This window comes from Pipistrellus hanaki, assembly GCF_964339955.1.
Source record: "Pipistrellus hanaki genome assembly, chromosome: 1".
NCBI lineage: Eukaryota > Metazoa > Chordata > Mammalia > Chiroptera > Vespertilionidae > Pipistrellus > Pipistrellus hanaki.
Window position 1 is genome coordinate 19,903,013 of NC_140503.1, and position 25,473 is coordinate 19,928,485.

Consider the following 25,473-nt stretch of genomic DNA (forward strand, 5'->3'; position numbering starts at 1 on the left):
ATACATACACACATACACACACACTCACTGAGTGGGGCCAGGTTATTATGCATTAAGAGATCATAATAATCTGGCCAGTCAATATATATTAAATCGTCCTGTGCTTGCAGTTCCCGGGTGTCACTGACGGAAAGTACCTTCCCTATTTTACCAGACTTTCCTGGGCATGTCTGTAATAGTTGGCCCATGTTTTCATATTACACAGTATTTTACCAAGTATCATACTTTAAAAAGATATTAGCTTCTAAGAACGTGTAATAAATAACTCCAAAATGCAATGGGCATTTAATTTTAAGGGGTGCCTTTAACATTTATGTGAAGCGTTTTTTGTACTCGTTCAATAGAAACTTATCTGGCCACTGGGTAAAGCTAGCAATAAAACTACTGGTCTGCAATGTGCTAATTAATAGCCTGGTGATTGCAACAGCAGCAGTAACACAGCCTCAGAAACCCTTCTACATCCAGCCCGCACTGCTTTCCCAGCCTGCACTGCTTTCCCAGCCCCGCATCTTCCCCTGAGCACCACCCTCCTTAGCCAAGCAAGTTCACCTCCTCTGGGCCCTGCTCTGGATGTTCTCTCGGCCACACAGGCTCACCTTTCACTCCTGCTTAAATGGCCCTTCCTCTGGGAAGCCCTTTCTGATCTCTGTGCCTCCCCCAACCTTCCCCCCAGCAGGTGGCTGTGCCTCTGAAAAGAGGAATTGTGATAGGTTCTTCCTCTCATTCCTTCAGGGCACTCCAGACAGCACCCTGAGTCTGTGGGTTTGTTGACTCTCTTTGTATAGATGGACCTAATCCTTGCCCAAGGTCAACCAGCTGGTGAGTGGCACCCCACTCCCAACTTTCACCCACTTCTGGCTTTGTCTCTGTTATACTCCCCACCCCCCATTGTCTTGTGTCCCCTGCGGTCCTCCAGCCTCATTCTCCAGGACAAAAGGCCTGGAGGTGGTCCAAGGCAGAATAACCCATCAATCATCCCCCTGCCCCTCTCCACAGGGAGTTTCCTTCTAGGCCTGCATCTGGGCCCCAGGTGAGCAGAGGCAGCACAGTGCCAGGGCCGCTGTCTCACTAGCTCCTCCACGAGTAAGTCACAGGCCAGAAGCTGCTCCAGGGCCTCCCAGTGACCTGAGAAGTTGGCCACATGCCCTGGGAGCCTAAGGAGGGTACAGGCTGGCTTTACCCTCTGACAGCCCCTCTCGGCCATGCACCCAGCGTCCATTTATTCGTCAATTGCTTTCATTCCACCTGGAAGAAGATCCAAGGGTGGCACCCACATGGTCTGCAACTCCCTCCAGCCCCCTCTCCTTCTACTCTGCCCTCAGTCAGTCAGGCCGGCCGCACTGGCCTTCCGTCTGGTCCTGAAATGCACTGCTGTTTCCTCAGCCTGAACGTGGTCTCAGGATTCTTTCCCATACTCCACCCTACCTTGAAAGTCACCTTCTTAGCATCTCTGCCCTAAATCTGTCCATAGGAGACCTCCTCTCTCAATCACCTTTCATCTCTTTGGTTTTTCTCCTTGAAACACTTATTTCAGTCTGTCTTTGTGCTTCTTTATTTATTTATTTTTTGTCTGTGCTTCTTTAAAAAATGTTATATATATATATATATATATATATATATATATATATATATATATATTCTTTATTGATTTCAGAGAGGAAGGGAGAGGGAGAGAATCATTGACCGGCTGCCTCCTGCATGCCTCCTGCACTGGGGATAGAGCCTACAACCCGGGCATGTGCCCTTGGCCGGAATCAAATCTGGGACACTTCAGTCCACAGGCGGATGCTCTATCCACTGAACCAAACCAGCCAGGACTGTGCTTTTATTTGTTAACATGTTTACTGTCCGCCTTCCTCGCTAGAACCCCAGCCCAGCAAGGTAGGGCCACTGCTCCATCTCAGCTCCCAGAACAATAGCTGGGACGGAACCTTGGCCACATAAGCTCACGTGTAAGGCAGGAGCTTTCTGCACACCTTGTCCTTTAGGAAAGAAAGGTGTTTAACACTTCACTCTTTAGGGGGACTCACATTGGAGGTGCTACACCAACCGCTTTGTATGGAACAGCCCCCATTTGAGAAGACCGCAATGAGAGCCAGTCGCCTGAGGGAATCAGTAGCGAAGGGAGGTAGGAAATTTTACACAAACTCAGTTGGTCCTGAGACTATGAGCTCATAATTGCAGATGGTAAGTGGCAAAAGCAGTACACACCTGATTGTGGAAGTTGTGACTGTAAACTGACCCAAATGAAAAAGGAACTGTACATATGGCTCAACGTAAAAATTTTCAGGGATAGCAGCCCAAGCAAGCTTGTAAGATCTCAAGTAACTGAAATGGGAGCGAAGGGAGCGCGCTCTGAGACTGGTTCAAAAGTTGCCCAAGAGAAGGCAGAGACTCCTGGGGCACGTTTGGTGAGCCTTGCTTTACATGCGCGCATGGAAGAGGGACTTCAGGCTCTCGGCTCAGGTGCAACTTTCTGGGGTCGTCCTAAATCTGGGTTCAGCCAGCACCAGCCGCCTCCACCACCCACCGCTGAAGTTCAACCCTAACGAAATCAAAGTTGTATACCTGAGGTGCACCGGTGGGGTGTAGAGGGCTGCCTGAGAAGGCACATGGACATTCTTTAAATTGTTAGCTGAGCCCCAGGCACTGGCAGAGTATCTTTGTCCAGGTGCATGGGCAGGTCTAAATATGTAAATCCAGTAATGTTAGGACCTAGTTAAGAATGCAAATAAGCTCCTTTGACCCTATAAAAATAAACCTGCTGCCCACCTAGCGCCCAGCTTGATGAATCTATTTCTGCCTCCTGGTCTCTTTCTTTCTTAATCCCCAGCTCCTCCACTCAGGAACCTGTCGTTTTTCCGTGCTGGACACAGAAAACAGAGAAACAGAACCCCTTCTCCTCCCCCCACACCCTCCCGCAGTGGGGAAGTGGGTGCCCTGCCTGCCCTGACCCCCAAGATCGGCCCCCTGGGCCTGTCTCCAAAAACAGGTGGGTGATGATATTGCCAAAGCAAATGGTGATTGGAAGGGTTCGCGGATTACAGTGAAACTGGCCATAAGAACAGACAGGCCCTGATGGAAGTAGTGCCTTCTGCCTCTGCCCTGGTCCTCAAAGCCCTCAAAGACCCGCCAAGAGACAGAAAGAAGGGAAACACATTAAGCACAGCCGAACTATCACTTGATGAGATTGCCAGCATTGCCCCGCGCCGGTCATTAGCTAGGGAGCTCTCAGGAACCATTACAGAGATCCTGGGGACGGCCTGGGCTGCGGGCTGCAAGGCTGATGGCCGCCACCTCGTGACATCATAGATGGCATCAACCGTGGGGCAGTGGAATGTCCAGCTAGTTAGGAACCACAAAGGAAAATGTTTTTTCTTTTTAATATATATATATATATATATATATATATATATATATATATATATATATAATTAATATATATAATATAAAATATATTAGTATATTTTATTGAGATTTTACAGAGAGGAAGGGAGAGAAAGAGGGTCAGTTCGAGAGCTAGAAACATTGATGAGAGATTAAAGATCATTTGACAACCAAAAAAAAGGGAAAATGGCGGTGGAGGCCGAAGGAGAAAAGCAGCCATCTACAAGCCAGGAAGAGAGGCCTCCTGCCCTGGGAACTTGATCTTGAACTTCCAGCCTCCAGGACTGTGAAAAAAATAAATGTCCATTGTTTAGATAAAAAATAAAAATGTGAGTAGAAAAGGTTTTCCAAAAAATATATCGTTTTATACAATGTATTATAACTTGAAATATGCAATACAGCAAAGGTTCCCATATTGTGATACATAGACATTTGACTCTTTTTATCTAGATCCCTAAAAGTTTATATTGATATATACAAACAGGCCAAACTTTTTCAGTGTGTCCTCATTGGGAAAATGGGGGGGGGGGGGGAGGGCGGGAAGTCACTTTGAGGATCACCTTCTACTCAGAGAATTTCCTCTTGCCAGGGACTGTGGGCGGGTGTGAGGCTCAGTGAAAAATCAAGGTATATATTAATGCTGTTCCTAAAAAGCACGCAACCTTCTTGGGCGCTTGGACAAGAAATCACAATAACCGTACAGTGTGGTAAGTATTACTGGGTGCTGGGAGATTCCCCGGAGCAGCCAGGAGGGGCACTACACATGACAAATGAGCAGAGGAAGTCCGAGAAGGCTTCCTGGAGGAAACGCCAAAAGCTCTAATGGACAAAGGGAAGGACTGGAGATTGGGGCGGGGAGCAAAGAGAAGACTGGAAGATTATGTGCGAAGTCTAAGGCCGTAAGGTCAGCGTGGGGCTATTCCAAAGGGGGTCCTCAGTCATGTACTGGAGCTTTGATTTCACCCAAATAAGACAGAAGAGTGACATGTTCAGATATGTGTTCAGAAAGGTCTCTCTGGTAGCACTTCAGTGGGAGGGGGGTGGACCTGGCAGCTGAGAGAGCATTTCAGAAACTGTGGCAGTGGGCGGTGGCCTGGGCAGAAGCAAGGGGTGTGGAGAACCTGTTGGGTTGGAAAGGTAGGGAGTGGGAGGGAAATTACAGGGGAGCAGGAAGCAAAGTTAAAGGAAAGACCCATTTCTGACTTAAACATTTATAAGAGTGCATTGGTAATGACCTGGGAACACAAAGAGAAACAGCAGAGACTTAGCTTCTAATTCGGACCTATTGTGTTTGGGGTGCGCTGGGACATCCCATGGAAATGTTCCTCGGATGTTAGAGGGCTGGACCTCAGGCAGAAGTTGAGGGCAAGAGCTACAGAACTGGGAGTCATCCCGATTCCAGAAGCAGTTGAATCGGTGGGCAGGAGGAGATATTAGGTGCATCAGCAGACACTTATAAGGTGGGGCAAGAAGTGAGGGGACGCCCTGGCAGGTTTGGCTCAGTGGATGGAGCATCAGCCTGCGGACTGGAAGGTCCCAGGTTTGATTCCAGCCAAGAGCACATGCCTAGGTTGTGGGCTTGATCCCCAGTAGGGAGGGTGCAGTTGGTCAATGATTCTTATCAATAATGTTTCTATCTCTCTCTCCCTTTCTCTTCCTCTCTGAAATAAACAAACAAATAAATAAATAAATAAATAAATAAATAATTTTTTTTTTCAAAAGTGAGGGAAGGGCCAAAACCGGTTTGGCTCAGTGGATAGAGCATCGGCTTGCAGACTGAAGGGTCTCAGGTTTGATTCCGGTCAAGGGCATGTACCTTGGTTGTGGGCACATCCCCAGTAGGGGGTATGCAGGAGGCAGCTGATTGATGTTTCTCTCTCATCAATGTTTCTAGCTTTCTATCCTTCTCCCTTCCTCTCTGTAAAAAAATCAATAATATATATATATATATATATATATATATATATATATATATTTATTTTTATTTTATTTTTTTTAAAGTGAGGGAAGGAAGAGAAGGGGGACACTGGAAACTGAAAGTTGAGGGAGAGATATATATTTTTTCTAACTAGAGATACTAGGGGTATTTAAATGCTAATGGACAGAAAGAGAATGGAGAGAGTGCAAATAAGATAAAAAGAGAAGAAATAATGTTAGGAGGGTCTCTGGGAAGAAGGGAGGAGACAGATTCAAAGGCTGGAAGGGTTGAGCCTGGGGGAGGAGACAGCTTCCAACAGTGCATGGGAAGCTATAAATAACTATACAAATAGTGAATGCAAGATACTGCAGATGTGGGAGTGTATAGGTTTGGTGGTAAAAGTCTCTGAGCAGTTCCCCTCAGAGGCTTCCGGTTTCTCCACGGAGCAGGAGGCAGGGTCATTGCTGAGAATGAGAGACTGACAGGGTCCAAGGAGTAGGGCTTAGAAAAGACCCAGCGTGGCTCCTCCATGTTCCCAGCACGCATTACAAAGGCTCTCATTACTGTGGGGTCCGTCTCACAGGCCAGATCTGGCGCTCAGCCCTAGTTCAAAGGCCGACTGACAGCCACTGGCAGGGGCTCCATCCCCAGGGGCAGACTCCCATTGCTCCAATTCAGGAACCAGAAACAGCAGCGAACTCCAGTCCAAGGAGAAGCTGAGGGGCCTGGCCAGCAAGTTCAATCTGATCAGAAGGCCTGTCAGGAACTAGGTCAGACCACCTGAGGTCAGACCACCGGAATGTTTGATCACAGCAGGCTGGCCCCAACCTGACTCCCTTTCCCCAGGAGAGGTGCCTGAGTCTATGTCCCCATGGCTGATCAAGCCTTTTGGTGGGCACTTATCCCCACCCCCCTAACCCAATCAGGTGGGGGGTTCGCTTCTTTGGAGCCATTGAGTTCCTTTGGGAGGTGCCCTTTTTGTCCCTCTCAGAGCTCATCTACTATGGGTGAGTGTAAGCTAAGAAACTCCTTTTCATAGCAAAGAATCTGCAGGGAACATTGTAACAAACACTTCACCTCTAAGCCCCTTGATGGCATGGGTACCGCATCTCCCCAGGTCAATGTCTCGCTGCAAGGGAGAGCACCTTTTATCTGGGAAGGGCCAGATAGTAAATGATTTAGGCTCTGTGGCCTGAAGGTCTGTGTCGAAACTACTCAAAGTGGCTTATTGGCTCATCAAAGACTAAATGTAAATAAACAGGTGTGGCTCATCCCAATAAACTTGATTTACAAAAGCAGGTGACCAGCCCGAAGGCTGTATTTTGCCCACCTTTCCCCCCACCCACCCACCCACCCACCCACCTCCACCCACCCCCACCCCACGCCATAGTGCTAGCATGACTGAGGCCTACCTCACTAAATCTATCATGATAGCCTCACTTCCCAAAATTTCTTTCCACTGTATTTGAGCAGATTAAAGTTACCTACAAGGAAGGTGCTAGGTGTGAGCCAGCAAGATTTTCAAAGCTTTCCAAGCATACATGGATCATTCTATAATAAGATATTGAGCTTTTTAAAATATCCTTCTTGATTGGGTGGTTGCTTAGGAAACTGCCCAGGGCTATGCCTGCAGACAGAGATGCTCTAAGCTGGCATCACTGCTCTCTGCTCCCCTGCAGTCACATCCTCAGAGGGGGGACTCATTAACGCCCTCTCATTACAGGTCATCTCTCCCCTTGTTTGTACTTTTCTTAGTTTTCCCACAGCCATTATGTTCAGAAACAACAAAATCAGAATCTTTGTTAGAGCAAAGGCAAAGAGCCGAGAAAAGAGCCAGAGCGATCCATCAGCCTTGGCGTGGACTTCTCCCTGTTCTAGATGGAAACCTGTTTCTGGTTATAAACCTGAAACTCTTCCCGTGAGAAAGAGGGGAGAGCCGTTCAGTTTTGATTGCACTCAGAGGCTGCTGTTTGTCTTTGACTTCTCAGAAGAGATGGCTATCCTGTTCGTGGGAGCAAGTAATTAAAACTGTTTGCGGATCCTTCCTGAAGACTCCTGATTTGCTAAGGACATACCCAGCAATGTTGAGTGTAACAGGGTTTCTGAGTCCACACCAGCCTCTGCTTTCAGGACATCTGATGCAGAGCTCTCCAGCTCACTTAGGAGCATGATAGAGAGAAGAAAATACAATTGTCTCCTAAAAAGCAATTTTTCAAAAACTGACTCGAAGAGCTGATCTTATTCCAAGATCAATTCCCAATTTGGGAAGAAAAAAAAATGCTAATTTTTCAGTAACTTAAAAAGGTTTCAACACCTCATGTTTGCCAAATATCTATTGGTACAAATTAGCAATCGGACTGGAGGTTTTCAACCCTGGCTGAGGTAAGAGACTTAGAACCACCAGCCAAGGCTTTTCAAATCTAGAGATGCCAGGGCCCTCAGACTTGGGGGTACAAAGCTGGCAGAGAGCAGATGCATCCATTCACCATGCTGCAGACTGGCACAAGGCCTGGTGGGAAAGTGCTCCCAGTCAATATTTGCTGAAAGAAATCGTATCATGGCTCCTTCTGGGGATGGTTCAGGAAACCAGAGTCAGGAATTTTTTCAAAATTTACTTTTTACTGTTTTACTCTTTTACACTTTGAATTTTTACATTATTCATTTTTAAAAATATTTTTATTGATTTCAGAAAGGAAGGGAGAGGGAGAGAGAGATAGAAACATTCATGATGAGAGAGAATCATGGATCAGCTGCCTCCTGCACGCCCCTTACTGAAGATCAAGCCGGCAACCCTAGGCATGTGCCCTTGACCAGGAATCGAACCCAGGACCCTTCAGTCTACAGGCTGATGCTCTATCCACTGAGCCAATCCAGACAGGGCCATATATTCACTTTTTTAAAGAGTTTATTTTATTTTTTTAAAAATACAGGCTATCACCAAAATCGGTTTGGCTCAATGGATAGAGCATCGGCTTGGGGACTGAAGGGTCCCAGGTTCGATTCTGGACAAGGGCATGTACCTTGGTTGCGGGCATATCCCCAGTAGGGGGTGTGCAAGAGGCAGCTGATCAATGACTCTCTCTCATCGATGTTTCTAACTCTATCTCTCTCTCTTCCTCTCTGTACAAAATCAATAAAATATATTTTAAAAAAATACAGGCTATCTAAAACTAAAATAGCTAAGATTAATTTAAATCCTCTTAAGTCAAAGTAACTATAGTTTAAATATATGTAACTATAAAAGCTTTCTCTGTAAGGTAAAGCAAATTAATATATCTGCTGTCCTAGTAACATATCTTCAGTGATTCTGTAAAAGTGAAAATAATCCTCATAAACATTTATTTCATGCTTACCAGGTGCCAGTGCATAATCTAAGTGCTAAATATATATTAACTCGCTTAATCCTGTTTTATCAGCTCTCTGTGAGGTGAGGAAACTCTCCTCTCACTGAAGGTGAGAGAGGAACTGAGGCCCAAAGCAATTGGTCGTAAGGCAACGAATGGAGCAGTCTGATCCAAGTGCCCAGGTGGCAAGCCACTGTACCACACAGTCTCAACTCATATGCAGAGTTGGAAGCATGACCAAGCTTAAATCCCTCAATTGGTTTAATAAATAGATTGTCATCTGGAGAGATCTCAACAAATAAATACTTGTTGACTGAATCAACGGAGACTCATACCAGAGAAGGCCGGCCTGCCTCTTTCAAAGGGGAAGTGGGGGGGAAGGACAGAGGCCCTGGTTTTCCCCAGTCTGCCTCCAGTGTCTGTCCCAGCGGCCTGTTATCAGCGCATCTCAGTGACCTGCAGGAGCCGGGCTTTTGTCCATCCTGCCACCAGCACCTAGGGAGAGCGCTCCGAAGTTACCAGCTGGGGTGGATGTAGCAACTGCGCTACCTGAGGCCTGGTGCAGTAAGTCTCAGCTCCCGTTTACCCCACTGTCTCTCAGTGCTGGGCCGGGGCCTGATAACAGCCCATCATCATTCCCAGTTGAACTAGGGATCGTTTTGCAGAGGGCACCCATCAGGCTCTCGCACACCTTCACCAGGATTATTTGCTCCAGAATCCATGGAAAGAGGCAGCCTCCCCACAGCCACTGGGCCGTGACTCAGCTGATACACAGATGCTCCAAAAAAGCATAGAAGGCAGGCCTCGCTGAGGCCCGGGCCCGGGCACGTCTCCTTCTCAGTCAGCCTGAGCCTTTCTCATGAAAATAGTCATATTTCACTTGTGTAATTAAAAAAAAGAGAAACTCTTTATATTTCAAGAGGCCTGCTACTGCAGGGTAAATAATGCTATTTCCCCCCAAAATCAGCTTTTTTCACATTGTTTCCCATCCCGGTGAAAGCCCACGCCGTGGTGAGACACTCTGTGGGGTATGAGGGGTTCTGAGGCACCATCTCGGGGTGCATGCCATTTCAATAACAGTCCCGTCCGGAGTGAGAGTCCTCATCCAGACTATAGCATGAGAAAACCCGAAAGACAGAAAACAACGCCCCCAAACCTCTGCTCCCAGCACCCAGCCCTGGCCTGAGGGACCACCAGGCTCCCCGTACCGCAGGCCAGGGTCGCCACCCCGCAACCCCTCCGGCGCCCATGTACCTTGGATGGTCCTCTTGAAGAACGCCTTGCAGGCCTCGCAGGAGGCCACGCCGTAGTGGTAGCCGGAGGCAATGTCCCCACACACGAGGCACAGGCGCTTGGGGATGGCGTTCATCATGAACTCGCACTTGATGGCCGGTTCCTCCATGATGATGCCGCCACAGTCCTCGTAGCTCTTGCGACATGGGGTGCCTCCCAGCCCGGCGCCTACAAACATGGGCGGGGAGTCCAGGCCATTGGCTTGGGGGCCCAGGGCCAGGCCGAAGCCGCCGCTGGCATCCGAGGAGCCGCTGGGGCTGTGGTGGCTGAGGGCATCGATGCCTGAGGATGGGCTGGACGGCTCGGTCTTGATGAAGGAGCCGCAGCTGGAGCTCAGGTGCCGGTCGTCCGCGGACATCCTGTTCAGCAGCCTGCAGGCAGAGGTGGGGAGTCAGGTCTGTGCAGGGCCCCGAGGTGCATCTCGGACCCAAGAATTAGCTCCCGGCCCGGGCACGGCGGGCGGGGCGGCTGGGAGGGGTGCTATGCTAAGGCTTCAGGGAGATAAAATTGGAGAAGGTTGATTGGACCTGAAGCCACAACAGCCTAGAGCAAGTTTTCATCAAGACACTCCCAATCCCTAGAACCTTCAGAAAAAAAACAAAGAAAAAAAAACCCCCACAAACTATGTTTAATCAATTAGCTTCAGGTTAGGCACCCAGTTCTTGGACAACTGCTGGCTTGAGGGTGACCAAAAAAGGTAACAACTCAGCTAAAGTATTTGGCCAAACTTTCTGCCCAAGAATAAAAGATGGTGGCTGCCCTTGAAAGTGTGGGCGTGCCAAGCCAGGGACCAGACAACCCCTGGGTAGCCCATCTTGCCCATTCCCACTCGTACTTCAGGTAAGTCCAAGCCTGGAGCTTCCCCGGCCCACCACCATCACCGGGATTGGAACCAGAAGACCTCCCACCAGGCCAAGAGGCAGGGCTTGTGGCAAAAGTCCCAGCTAGACTGGTTGCCTCTGGGCTTTGCCACTGGCCCAGGGCACATGGGAGGGTGGCTCCAGGCCCCTCTCCCATGGCCCTGCCTGGCACCCCGAGCGGGCAGGCTCCCACCCAGCCCCTCACCTCTGGACACTGCGCTTCCGTCAGGCAGTAAAAGAGAACCTTCCAACCCCAACTCCATCATTCTCAGCTGTTTGTAACTTTAAATGTCAACGCTTACATGCCCCTGCCTCACCAGGGGAGTCAGGGGAGCATTTCCAACATGACAGAAACATTAGGAAGCACCCAGTTTCCCATAAGGAAAGCCGCTCCTCTGAGACCCTGTGGGGATGAGCACCCTGCTGCGGGAGGAGGTGATGGGCCGGCAGGCCCCTCCCACAGCCCAGCGCCCAGCACGAGAGGAGGGGCCTCTGAATGGGCTGGAAAGGCTCACAGCCGGGAGATGGCACGCATTTAGGGAAGCTCAGCTGCAGCCCATGCTCAGGCCCTCAGGGCCAGGCAGGATCTGGAATCAGGAGGCTAGCAGGGGCCAGCTGGGCCTGGCCTGGCCTGGCCTGGCCACGTGGAGGAAAAGAGGAGGCCACGGCTGATGCCCGAGGAGCAGGTGGCAGGAACGAGGGAGAGGTCCTGGAGAGGTCAGGAGTATAGCCCATGAGTGGCAAGATGGCTCCAGGTTGGAAGGGAGGGTCTCAGTGCTGGAGGGCCCACTTGTGGTGGGGAGAGGGGCAGCCACAGACCTACCTCCAGAGTTGCTCAGAGGGAGCCCCTATTTTCTAAGCAGCCTACTAGGGAAAGGGCTGGTTACCACCTGGGGAAGGGGGTCACCTTCTCACCCCACAGAGCCCACCCCCACAACACGAGGTCGGCCACATGCCCACATCACCAAATACTATCTCCCGATGGGGAGGGGCCTTCATTGTCCCGGCACGCCAATAAGTCCAGAGCTAACACCTGCCAAGGGGCTGTCCCGGGCATCTACACTTGAAGATGTCTGGAGATAGGGAAGCCATTGCCCTAGAGACAGTTCTAAACAGAAACTGGGCACTGCAGGCACAAAGATAAAAGGTTTTGGCTTCGAAGAGGCTTATTGTTGTTATTATTTTCAAACGTGTAGAGTTTGACAACAGAGGCTCCCCGGTTTATTCCAAATGACCATTGAGTCCTCACGTCCTTGGAGCCCCTCTCCTACAGGCCCCAGGTTTCCCTTACAGGGGCAGAGGGTGCCCCCACTGAGGGTCTCCTCCGGGTCCTTACCCATCCCTGGCTGGTGCCTTGGGCTCCCCACAGCCTCCTGCTTCCCCTCTACCACCAGTGGGTCCGTTTGTCCTCAGGAAACACCGTCAGCCTGGCAGGGTGTAAACCAGGCAGAACACCTGCCTGAGCGAACACAAGCGCACCTTTAGGTCCCTTCCCACAAGGCCCTTGCACGGGGTAGGCCGGGAGGGCTGACGAGGTGCCCTTTCCTTTCTCATTCAATTCCCAGTCAGGGCACATGCCCGATGCTCATCCACTGAGCCATGCTGGCCGCAGGTCGGGCTGACCCTCTCTTTCTTGGTTCAGAAGGGCACAAAGCTTCTGCCAGCTGGCGGTGCAGCCCAGACACGCCCTGTAAAGACCCTGCCTCCACACCCACGTCAGAGACCTGAGGCTGAGAAGGAAGCAAACTTGACCAGCCAGAGTTGGCAAGGAAAGCTGTGCCAATTTGATGCTTGAGTCCCAGGCTAGTGGGGATCCTAATGATTTCATTGTTTTTGTGTGTTTCTTAAGATATGTTTTTATTGATTTCAGAGAGAAGAAGGGAGAAAGAGAGATAGAAACATCCATGATGAGAAATCATCAATCAATCGGCTGCCTCCTGCATGCCCCCTACTGGGGATCAAGCCCGCAACCTGGGCATGTGCCCTGACTATCAAACCATGACCTTTGGTTCATAGGTCAACACACAACCACTGAGTCATACCAGGCGGGCTAACGATTTCATTCTTGCAACGTTCTCATGTTTGTGATCATTCTTTCAGCTCCACCAGAATGACTTTTCCAGAGATGGTCAACCTGTGTTTCAGGCACCTACTGTGTGCTACGTGCTAGCCAGATAATGGGAACAGCCGAAACCGGTTTGGCTCAGTGGATAGAGCGTCAGCCTGCAGATAATGGGAACAGGATAGGCTCACTCCTCGACCTCAGACACTCCCACGGAAGGACAGACACTAAACAAACAAAAATGTGCAGAGCTCCAGGAAGGGGGGGTGGACACAACACCAGTCTTGCTCCATTCATTCAGATCTGACCACGAAACCTTCTCCACACATTACCAAATGTTCCAGGGGGCATGTGTGTGTGCAAAGTCACCCCAGGTGAGAATCACTGACTTAGATGTACAGGGAAGAGGGTACAGGAACTGAGGGTTGGGCAAATGGATGCAGCCATTTCAGGATCCAGGGGAGTGATGTCAGAAATCATGGATGTGGGAGAACCAGAGAGGTCTGAGTGTGGAGGCTTCCAGGGGGGTGGAGGCCGAGGTGCGGGAGGAAAAAGAGAGAAAGGGAAGGAAGGGGGCTGGGTCAGGGAAGACTTCAGGGGAAGGCCTGGTGGCAGGCCCCCTCAGGACTTGGGGGAGGTGGCTGACACTCCTCTGGGGAGAGGAGTCACGTTGGGCTCATCATCCGGGTCAGTTGGCTGAGACCCAGTTTCCAGCTGGGTCGATGGCTATTGACTCCATGAGTGGGGACAGATGCCGCCTCTCAGCAGCCTCTGGAAGAGCAGCGGTCCGTGGTCAAAGCCCCTCCAGGCATCGCTTTCCCTGCCATCCATCTCGGAACAGGACATAGCGCTGGCCTGGATTCCACTGCCTCTGATAGGACTGGGCCTCCTCCCGCCCCGACCCACTCCACCCTGCCCCCGCCCCAGCCCTGGCCCTCCTCATGCCAGTGCAGGGGCCCTGGACCCAGAGCGGCCTGAGCTCCAGGGGTGCCTGAGCTGACTGGGGGGCTCTCCGCCTCTGCTGCACAGCAACGTGGGTTGCTGGACAGCATAGTGGGTTTAAGATTTTCCTCAGAATCTTGGGAGATGTGGGTGAAACCCCAACTGCTGAGAGAGTCTGCCAGGTTCCCAGAGGAAGAGATAGCTCAGGCTGTGACTACCAGACAACCATGAACGTCTAAGCTGTCATCCAGGGACCGAGGCCCCTCAAGGTGGCCTCCTGGCGGGCAGACAGCGGGAGAGAAGCTTCTGGAGAAAAGAGGGATGGCTGGCCCGTGTCTGGCCTGCTCTCCTTAAGAGGTAATGTCCCCCCACTACATGCAGAGGGGCCCTCAGAGTCTTCTCTTTTGCTGGGGCTGCCCCTCTAAGAACAGCAACAAACAGCAGAGTTTTTCCCCGGTTATGAGCCTGCACTGTGGCATCAAACCAGCCGGTTCTATGACATGGTAGCTGTTCCCTTTGAGTCAACAGGTCACCCTCTCTGGGCCTCAGGGTCCACATCTGTAAAATGGGCTCAAACACAACACCTCCTTCCTAGGGTTGGTCTGGGTGAGCATGAGCTAATCCAGGAAAAATCTATAGAGCGAGCTGGCACCCAGCAAACACTCAGAGGGCATTGGCTGCTGCTCTGGTTCTCCCGGAAACCCCTTCCCGAAAAGCCAGCACCTGGGGCCCGTGGCCAAACCCAGCAAAGCTCTTCCCTCAACCAAGTCCCCAGATCTAGAATAGATATTTCCATAATGACTTGCCATTTGCCGGGAGGGAAAGCGGTTGGCTAGGCAAATTAAGAGGATAAATGATCCCAGCCGGTGTGGCTCAGTGATTGAGCATCAAACCATGAACTAGGAGGTCCAGGTTCGATTCTGATACAGGTTCGATTCTGATAGATCCTCCCTTTCCCTCAGTTGATGGACAGACATAAATCCCACCTGCAGCCAGACATTCCTGAGCTCTGAACCACCAATCAGCACCTGCCAAATACCCTAAGCTCCCGATTCCTAAGTCCCTGGGTCCCTAATCAATCAGCGTGTGCTGAGTGCCCTAAGCCCCGCCCCCTATCCTTAAAGGTGCTTGTAAGCCCCTCGCTCACTCTCTTCCGCACCTCTCTGTGGAAGCAGCCGGCAGGGGTACCCTTCCTCCAATAAAGCCTGTGTCCTGCCACCCAGTCTCCGGTCTACCTTCTCCATTTAATCTATCAGATTCCCAGTCAGGCCACACGCCCAGGTTGTTGCTTTCAATCTCCAGTGTGGAGTGTGCAGGAGGCAGCCGATGGGTGATTCTCTCTCCTCACTGATGTTTCAAACTGACTTTCCCCCTGAGTAGTCTGAATCACCTATTCCAGTGGTCGGCAGACTCAGTAGTCAACAGAGCCAAATATCAACAGTACAACAATTGAAATTTCTTTTGAGAGACAAATTTTTAAACTTAAACTTCTTCTAACTCCACTTCTTCAAAATAGACTCGCCCAGGCCGTGGTGTTTTGTGGAAGAGCCACACTCAAGGGGCCAAAGAGCCACATGTGGCTTGCGAGCGCAGTTTGCCGACCACTGACCTATTGTAATAAAGGGGGTTTTGTCACTACCGTGGGGTTGAAATCTTAGTTATGTGTACCTTGCAAGAGTAGAGCCATTTCTCTGGACAGACACAGCAGCACAGCTGGAGGCGTGAACTTACGTCCACAGAGAATCTCCTGCCTGCCCTGGTGACTTTCAGAAGAGGGGGCTAAAGCCCCAAGAAGCTGTGACGCCCCCAAAGCTGCTAACTAGAGAGCCAGGCTGGTTGGGGCTTAGGGACACAGAGAGCTGGTGAGCTGCCCTGGAGAATGAGCTGGCCCGGGTGGCCCACCTGCCCGCCTCCATCGCCACATCTCATGGTGGTTCTACTACCTGGTCTCCTCCGTGAGACTTTCCCAACACTCTCTCCCTCTTTTCCTCTTGGGAGCCCCTCTGGGACCTGGGGCTGCCGAACGCCCCAATAGCAAACTGGCTTCCGTGACAACCTGCCTCCCCGCGTGCGCTGGAGCTCGGGCAGAAATCTGTAATTAAGCATCTTGTCGTTAGAAGGATTAGTCAAAACCAGGCTGATCCCAGACAACTGATTGAAATCTCGTTCCACACAAATTACGGCATGGAAAATAATGATGGGTAATTAGTGCCTTTCAATCGGGGCTTTTTATCCATGATTTTCCAGGCTGCATCCATCATAACGAGAAGAGAGAGGCTCTGCCAGAGGAGGAGGAGATAACCGGACGTGGAGCGCCTGCCTCGGGGCAGTGGGAGGGCCGTGATGGACGGCCACAGTGGGCTCAGGCCCTGGCTCCGCTCCGAACAGATTAGACCTCCCCCTCCCCCACCCCTTGGGGAGACCTTGGTTCTCTCAGGGTCTTTATGCAGGACCCACAGGTACTTGGTGGCTCTCACTTTAGCTCACTCAACCAACTCTGGGCTCTGACTACCACAGAGGGTAAGGTTGGGAGGAAAGAGAGCATCACACACTCAGAATATGTCCCAAACACACTTCCAGCATTCTTCCAGCATTCTCCAGCTACTGGAGAGCTGACATCTGTAAATTTATCTTAACTCTTCTTGAATCTGTTCTTATGCTCACCCTATACCAAGTACTGATATAACATAATAATTCCACCTCCTGTCATTGATCCGATTCGGCAGTTTGCACATGGCATGCAATCCTCACAGTAGCAGTGCTGCTGGGCCTTGGAGCTTAGTAGTTGCAGCTGGACTGACCACTGAGTTTGAATTCCAGTTCTGACCCCGAAACTTATTTAACCTTTTGGTGCCTCGGTTTCCTCATCTATAAAATGGGGGTGATTGTTACCATATTCAGCTCATAGAATGATTAGTGAGTCAATACAGAAAAGAGCTTGGAGCAGTGCTTGGCATACAGAAAGCGCTCAATAAATAAATGTCAGCAGTTAGCAGTTCCTAGCACCCCCTTTTTGGTAATGAGGAGATGTCTTCCATTCAGTCTCTAAAAACTCAGTCCCATAGCAAGCAAGACTGTCTAACTCCCTCTCCTTCCATCATTCAGCCATCCGTGCATGTACCTAGCTGCCCATTTAATCATACATTTGCATGCCTCTTTGCATGCTGGGACTTCCTTTTTGGACAAAGAGACTCCTCATTCAGGTACTATATTAGAACCATCTATTAGAATTAACTAGCCCCTCTCCTAGGAGGTGAAATTCTACTCCAGCATATTCTCTCTCTCTCTCTCTCTCTCTCTCTCTCTCTCTCTCTCTCTCTCTCACACACACACACACACACACACACACACACACACACACACAGAGAGCTCCTATAGAAATCGCCACATTATTATTCTTACAGATCTCCACCCCACTGGCCCAGCTGACTGACCTAGGGGTGTGCACCAGACCCAAGCAGGGCTATTGGATCTCTCCTAGGATATCTGAGGTGTCAGGTCTGCCTCTCTAGGGACAGAGCAGTAAGATGGACAGCTCGAGCGTAAGCAAGGTCATACTTCACACCGACGTGCAGTGAGGGAGAAGAACATGGAAGCTGGCAGCAGAGAAGGGCTGGCCAGGGGCAGAGTCCTGGGAGCAAGCCTTACTCCTGTTGGCAGGTGCTCACAAGCCCCCAGCCCCTCTGCTCAGGTGAGTGGGAAGAGCCTGACTCCCTAACCCCATGGCTCACACAAGGGGGTCCTGATACGTAACCAAAGAGCCACTCACACACCATCTCATTCATTTGTGCCCTCCCTTCTTCCCTCCTCCTTTCATTGCCAGTTCTTGAATATCTTCTGTGTGGCAGATACTATTCTGTTCCTGCCCTCAAGGAGTGACAATTCCATATTTCAATGACTCTATAAACTATACTATTTTTTCACATTTTAACATCTTATAATCAGAATGTATCTTGAATCAAAAGCATGCCAAAGTTTGGTTTAATTTGTGGTTCCAAAAATAATAGTGTCTTTAGCAATAGATGATGTCATAGACACCCATGAAAAACCCACATGGTGTCAAAACAAGCTAGAGGAAAATTGTTTGGGCAAAAAATGAAAAAGGATCCCAAATCAAATTTATAGAAAATATTCCTTTATTAACTTTTGGTCAAAAATATATTTGTATATTTTCAGAAAACAACAATGTGGATTCCGGCAACAGAGAGAAATTGAAGGACTGCTCCAGCCATGAAGAAGAGAAGCAGTCCAGAGATGGAAGACGCTGATGTCACCTTGCCATACTAGCAGTCAGCAGCTGTGCGTCACTGCAGGTTGCCCAGGACCAAACCAGAGAGGGTCGGACCTGCATTACCACCATTTGTCCACCATCCAGAACTGAAATATCATTGCTGACATGTACACATAAGGAACTGTTTGACACTGAAATTGGGTCTCAAAAGAACTGTTGGCCCAGAAATAAACTCACTACAGACTGATTCATTTGCCTTTCAGCATAACCATTATTGCTTGTCTCATTTTCAGTTCTTATAAGTGTATTTCTATAGGACATGATCTCACTCATCTAGGGGAAATGATGAACAACATAGACTGATGAACAAGAACAGACCCAAAGACAAGGCATGGATCAGACTGTCAGACCTCAAAGGGAAAGTAGGGGAGGGTGAGGGTAAGGAGAGATCAACCACAGGACTTGTGTGCATGCATATGAGCCTAACCGTGGTCAGGGAGGTGGGGGGATGAGTGGAGAGGGGTGGGGGATGGGAATGGGGGGATGAGGACAAATATGTGATACTTTAATCAATAAAGAAATTTAAAAAATAAATAAATAGATGATGTCATAGATTCAATGAAATATTAAAAGTTTAGATGAGACTGTAATGAGTTCACCAAGAGCAATTTCATTTTCTTCCTAGACATTAGAAATACTACATTTCCCAGTTTCCTTTCTGTTAGCCCTGCCCAATAACGGGTCCTGGCCAATGGAATGTGGTCAAAGTGATATAAGCCACGCCCCCTTTCTGGCCCATAAAAATCTCCCAATGGCACTCACTCCTGCACCTTACTCCCCATCTCCTTCTCTTTCTCCATTCTGCAGGCCACATAGGATCTGGGCAAAGATTCTTAGCTCCAAGGCCCTGGGGGATGGCAAAGCCACAAATTGGAAGGAGCCCCGGGTCCCTGAACACCCTCACCAGGATGCTGAGTGGGCAAGATGTAAATTAACTTCCGCTGTGTTAAGCCACTGAAATACTGGGGTTGTATGTGATAATCACTAACGGTACTCAAACAACCAAATAGTGTAGATTCAGTTAGTGAGGAGTGCTAAAGAAGATGACAGGTGAAGGCGTGTCCAGAGAAGGCCTCTCTGAGGGGGGACATGGCAGCAGAGGCCTGAAGAAAGAGAGGGAGGCACATGGGGAAAGTGCTGTGTGGGAGGAACAGTGGAGACCAGGGGAGGCAGGCAGGGTCCTCTTCCAGCCAGAAGCACTGAGACCAAAGGGCTTTTGGTGTCCCCATGGCCAGCTGACCCCCTGCCTTTGGAGAAGACCCCAGCGATAGGGAGATCACTAATTCTGGAGGCAGCTTTTCCATCGTTAGGCCACTCAGATTTTTTTGTTTTTTAATAACTCTTGTCAAGACCCCAAACATTTCTTCCCTCTGGAGCTTCCAGTATAATTTATACAGCTCTCCCCCTCAGGATCTACAGAACAATTCTGAACCCTCTAGATTGTGAAGATGCTCCCTGCTCCCTAGTAAGCCCTCTCCGCACCAGGATCCACATGTTCCCTCCTTTGAGGAGAATCTATCTGCTCTGTCTATTCCACCTAAAGAGCATAAGAACCAAGCACAGCTCTTCAGGGGAGTTCTGGACAGCACAGAGCAGGACCTTGCTGACACCTCCCTCATCTTAGACACTGTACATCTGTTGATGCAACCTGAGGTGAAATCAGTGTTTAAGGCCCTTGGCTCACACTGTCAACTTCCGCTCTGGTCCTTGTGTGATCACGCCCCGGAGTCTCTTTGTTGTGTGCTGAAGGTGGGTCTTATTGCCGCTTCCCCATCTATGTTCCCACCTCCTGGCCATGGCAGTGACCCTGACTGTGGGCCTATGCACAGGAGAGATGACACAGGAAATTTGAGGCTCCCAACATCCATTTCTCTTCCTGACTCAGTTTTCTGGTCTTTGTGCTAATGGGCAACTGGGAAGATGACCAAGAATCATAACTCAGTGGACAAGGTGGGAGCCTGGCACTGCAGCCACCCAGGACCTGCTGCTGACTCTGCAATGCTGATGGCAGGGTGATGAGAAAGGCCTTCCTCTATGCTGGGCACGGGACGATATGCATTCAGTCACTGGTTCCCTGCAACAACCTGTTGAAGTAGGCATTGTAGAGGGCCACCTGAGAAGACACATGGACATTCTTTAAATTGTTAGCTGAGCCCCAGGCACTGGCAGAGTGCCTTTGTCCAGGTGTCTGCAGGGGCGGGTCTAGATAGGTAAATCCAGTAATGCTAAGGCCTAGTAAAGAATGTAAATAATGCTGAAGCAGGTTTGGCTCAGTGGATGGAGCATCGGCCTGCAGACGAGGGGTCCTGGGTTCGATTCCAGTCAAGGGGGTGTGGGCACATCCCCAATAGGGGGTGTGCAGGAGGCGGCTGATCGATGTTTCTCTCATTGATGTTTCAAACTCTCTATCCCTCTCTCTTCCTCTCTGTAAAATAATCAATTATATATATATATATATATATATATATATATATGAATGCAAATAAGCTCCTTTGACCCTATAAATAAACCTGCTGCGTGGCTTGGGGGGTGCTTGCTGCCTCTCCATCAGAGATATTGCGCCCTGCTTGATGAATCTATTTCTGCCTCCTTGTCTCTTTCTTTCTTATTCCCCAGCTCCTCCCCTTAGGAACCTGATGGACAAGGAAAACAGAGAAACAGCCCCCGCAGGTACTTCAACATTTTTCCCATTTTGCAGATCAGGAAACTGAGGCTCAGATGGTCTAACTATCTTGGCAGGAGTCACACAGCCAGAAGGTGCTGCAGTGGTTTACAAAGCAAAGAGAACTAAGTCACAACACTCCTTCTGCCCAAATCAGTCTGGGGCTTCCCCTCACACTCCCAGAAACCAGGAATCCTTACCTCAGCTGGGGAGGCCCTGGGGTGGGTCTAGTCCCACCATCTCTCTGATGCTATCCTATACCCACTCCCTCCACCCCATACCCTACCCCCCTCTCCCCCAACACACACACACTCCTCCTACCCCCAGTGCTCTGTGCCAGCCACACTGGCCTCAGGGCTGTTTCTTGACCTCATGTTTCACCTCTGTACGTGAGATGTGGGCAGGGCCGTGTCTGCTTTCCTTTCCACTGTTCTGCATGGTCTGGGCCCTTCCAGGCACACAATAGGTGCTCAGTAAATACCTAAACAAATGAATGAGGAGGCCTGAGAGTTGGGTGGGATCTGAGTCCCCAAGGCCAACACCTGCTCAGGACGTGACAGTCACGGAGTGAGCCACAGGACCGGACCAGCGTCCCAGCAAGGGGGTCAGCCAGTGCTGAAGGAGCAGAGCCCGTCCCTGTCGCTCGCTGGCTGTACCACCAGTTGCTTCACGCTCCACACCTCAGCGTCTCCATCTGCAAAACGTGAAAGTTGCCCGACCTCATGGAGTTTCTGTGAGGATTGAATGTCACAATAAATGGCTGCACACAGGAAGTACTCAGTAAACATGAGCTGTTAACTGTGACTCCTCAGCTCTCCTGGGCCGGGCCCTCCAGCCAGAAGGAGGTCCTGACAATTTGGGTCAGAATCTCCTCCATAAGCTGGCTGGAAGAAGAAAATGTGGGAGAGGGGAAGCAGAGGTATATGGGGGGTGCGGTTGGGGCAGTCCCTGGGGCAGTGGAGGGCGGGGCACTGGCTCAGGGAGCTTGCCCTAGGAAGAGCTGTCACTTATCACAGCTGACTGCCCCAGATGGAGCATTTTGAATATTGATCTGATAAATAAACAGCCTGCTGGCTCGATCAAAATGTTATTTTGCATTTCAATTACTGCTCACTAATGCAACCTTCAGCCCACCAAGATGCTGCTGGCAATGACACCAGCCCTGCCACAGGCCTGAGAGGCAGAGCCTTCTGGGAAGACAGCCGCTCCCAGGAGGTGAGGGAGGAGGAGTGGAGAAGGGGGGGGCCACGGAGGGGGGGACTCTGCACGCCCTTGTGGCTGCAGGTAACCCAGCCAGTGGCCCCCCGGGACCTCAGAGTCTGGCCTGGGTGAGCCCCCTGGTTTGCTGAATGGCCAAGGTGTATCCCCACACTCCCCTGCAACTCAGCTGCTGCACTGGTGAGCTGGGCCCAAGAACAACCACCCTCCTTCGCTGGGCTGTGGTGAAGACACAGTGAGAAAACAGATGGGAAGCCCTTTGGAGGGAAAAAGACATGAATGCTGCTGTGTCATTTAATGGAATAAGACCATGAAGTGTCCCTTCTTGCTAAGCACTTAACTATGTGCTTTTCACAGATAAGCCTTTTTGTTGTTGTTGTTGTTGACGTTGTTAATCCTTATCTAAGGATATTTTCCCATTAACTCTTTTGGGGTTTTTAAAATATATATATATATTTTATTGATTTTTTTACAGAGAGGAAGGGAGAGGGATAGAGAATTAGAAACATCAGTGAGAGAGAAACATCAATCAGCTGCCTCCTGCACACCTTCCACTGGGAATGTGCCCACAACCAAGGTACTTGCCCTTGACCAGGATCGAACCTGGGACCCTTGAGTCTGCAGGCCGACACTCTACCCCCTGAGCCAAACCAGTTAGGGCTAACTCTTTGTTTATAGAGAGTGGAAGAGAGGGGGAGAGAAAGAAAGAGAGTAACATCCATGTGAGAGAGACACATCGATCTGTTGCCTCTCATTGTATCCATCAAGTGTGCAAGCGGAATCCCTTGACCAGAATCCCAGGACTCTTCAGTCCGTGGGCCTACGTTTATCTACTGAGCCAAGCCGGCTAGGGCCATATCAGCTTTTTGAACCCTCATGAAAACTCAGGATTTTTAATCCTGCTTTACAGATGGGAAAATCCATTTAGGCACAAGGATGTTGAGTGTCGTGGGTCACACAGTGTCTCCGGTGTATTAAAGGGTCAAGTTTTAAACTCCATTGTGACACCCATGTCTGGGGGTCCAGCCGCTCTGACTCACCCCCCTCTTCCTCCTCCAAGCTAAGATCAAGAACTGATTCTGGCTCAGTCGGCATGGCTCAGTGGTTGAGCGTCAACTTATGAATCAAGAGATGGTGGCCTATTCCCCAGTTTGCAGGCTCAATCCCTTCACCAGTATGACTTCTGGTCCAGCTCTGAGGCTGTATGTGTCCTTGAGATAGTCACTTGCCCTATCTGGTCTCAGCCATTCCACTTCCCTCTATGGAAACGGAGACAGCCCTTAGCCGTGTCCCAGAGAGGCCTGAAGACACATGACACAGGAGGTGCCACAGTGGAAGGACTGCTGGTGCCCAGGCTAACCTGGGAAGCTGGACACCAGTCACAAGCTTTGAGCTCACGCCAGTTTCACAGGTAACAGAAGGGTTAAAAATGAAATCACCTAAAGAAAAAAAACACACACACACACACAAAAAACACACACACCACATTACAAAATGAAACACTCCCTGTAATACAATGACCTGAGATCAATATGACGTGTACAGACTGGCAATCCATAACCCCTAGTCTTCCTCCCCCCGATGTGCTTTCCAGCCAAATGCCAGTCCTCCTGCCCCACACGACACCGCCTCCCCAGCCCAGGGTCAGGGGAGCAGGGCTTCTCTATCCAGAGCAGCTGCCCCTCGTCTGGCCAGCTCAGGCCGGCTACGCCCAGAGGAGGAGCCGCCAACCCTAGGCTCTCCCAGTCAGGTTCAAGTCTTGGCTTCTGCCCTTTCTTTCCTCCATGACCTTCCGCAGGTTTGTGACCTTCTCTGGGCCTCGGTTTGTTCATCTCTAAAACAGTGATAACCCATCTTGCCACCTTGAGGAGTTACTGAGAGGATCAAATCAGGATATTGTTTTTCAAAAGCTTTGCAAAGTGCCATCCTCCTGCAACACTGTCACATCTCCCCCATCTTCCTTACTTCGGCATTCACAATCCCCAGCTCCAGAGTAGTGGGGAGGGGGTGGCGAACAAGGTCTGCAGGGCCATCGGTCCCGCTGGCCACTCACAAATGAAACAAACGTGACCCCTGAGCTGAGGAGCACTCACACGTCTGTCCAGTTAACCAAGGTAAGCAGCCTTCCGCCACGGCCACGGTCAGAGTGGAGGGACTGAGGATGGGAGGTATTCTCATTCAATGTCCCCTCAGGAGCTGGGGACAGAATCAGGATTTGAATCCACAGCTCTCCAGCTCCTGAGTTCTGAGCTTGATTTCAGCATTTTGCAGCCTCTGAGATCACAATTCCAAACGGAAGTAGTTTAAAAACGCAGAGGCAAACTACCTGGCCAGCATGCCTCCAACAGTTCAAGGCCATGACCTAAGGCAAGTCTGACAACCTGTCACAGACCAAAGGAGATTACAGAGACTCGACAACTAAATGCCCTGTGGGACTGCGGCTCCTGGAGGAGAAAAAGGTTGTCGGTGGGAAAGCGAACGAAATCTGGATAACGGACAGGGTTTCGTTAATAGCACCCGCCTCAGTGCGTTCCTGTGACCGATGCACCTCAGTAAGGAGAGGTTAGCGAGTGGGGAACACGGACAGCATCGTACGGAATTGTTTGCATGATCTTTGCAATTTTTCTGTAAAGGCAAAACTAAGCTAATAAAAAGTTGGGTGGGTTTTTTTTTGTTTTGTTTTTTAAAACTGGAAACCATGTTAAAGCTCCAACTTTGCTTCTTGAATTGAAGGTGAAGAGCCACGCGACTCACGTGCTGCCTCCTCAGGAGGCACCTACTCTCTGACCTCCCGACCTCCCGCAGGCCGGAAGCCTCAGCAAGCCTGCTCTGCCTCGCTCTGCGCCTTCGCACACACAGGAGCTCTGCCTGGAAGGCTTGTCTCTCCGCCTGCTGTCACCTCGTGGCCTGACGGGTCTGGTGCCACACAGGCGACCAAACACTTCGTCCGAATCGGGAATCTCACTCCTATCGATTTAGCCTGACACCGCTCATCAGAAGCAACAGCCACATGCTTGACGTGTGACCTGAAGGGTTCACTTCAAACTCACACACGTTCACACGCCCACGAGGGCACCAACACGGCTGAAAACAAACTTGATGCTGGGTTTTAAAGCCAAACCCACTGGGTTGAGTTGTGGCACTGTGGAAACAGCGGGAATTGGAAGAAAATGGAAAAACACGTTGGAAATAAGAGTCCCTTCCATGGCCTGCAACGATGTTTGCAACCAGTTCTGGCTACCTTTGCCACTTTAACTTCGGCCCTTCCACCCCGTGTTCTGGGCAATATGCCATTACTACCCCAGGGCCCTTGCACTGGCTGCATGGGTACACAATGTAAAAAGAGTATGTTTGGAAGATAATGTGCAAACGTGAAAAGAGAAGTGATTGTTGGGGGAAGTAGCTGAACTTTTAAAAACGTTTTCTCAAATTATTTATACTGTAACCTGTAGAGGGCCGCCTGAGAAGGCACAGGGACATTCTTTAAATTGTTAGC

The 25,473-nt window shown here is 50.2% G+C and overlaps 1 protein-coding gene and 1 pseudogene across 2 annotated transcripts in view; one reads left to right on the top strand and one right to left on the bottom strand.

Moving 5' to 3' along the window:
• ESRRB (estrogen related receptor beta) overlaps positions 1-25,473 on the bottom strand; it is a 103,071-nt gene that overhangs the window by 44,402 nt on the left and 33,196 nt on the right. The window contains exon 2 of the mRNA XM_084891078.1: positions 9,904-10,313. Coding sequence (XP_084747204.1) covers positions 9,904-10,313 — 410 coding nt within the window. The remainder of the gene's footprint in view (positions 1-9,903; positions 10,314-25,473) is intronic.
• On the top strand, positions 2,089-3,353 carry LOC311611729 (large ribosomal subunit protein uL11-like; annotated as a pseudogene). The gene is made up of 3 exons: positions 2,089-2,128; positions 2,504-2,588; positions 2,925-3,353. The product of its transcript is annotated as a large ribosomal subunit protein uL11-like (transcript).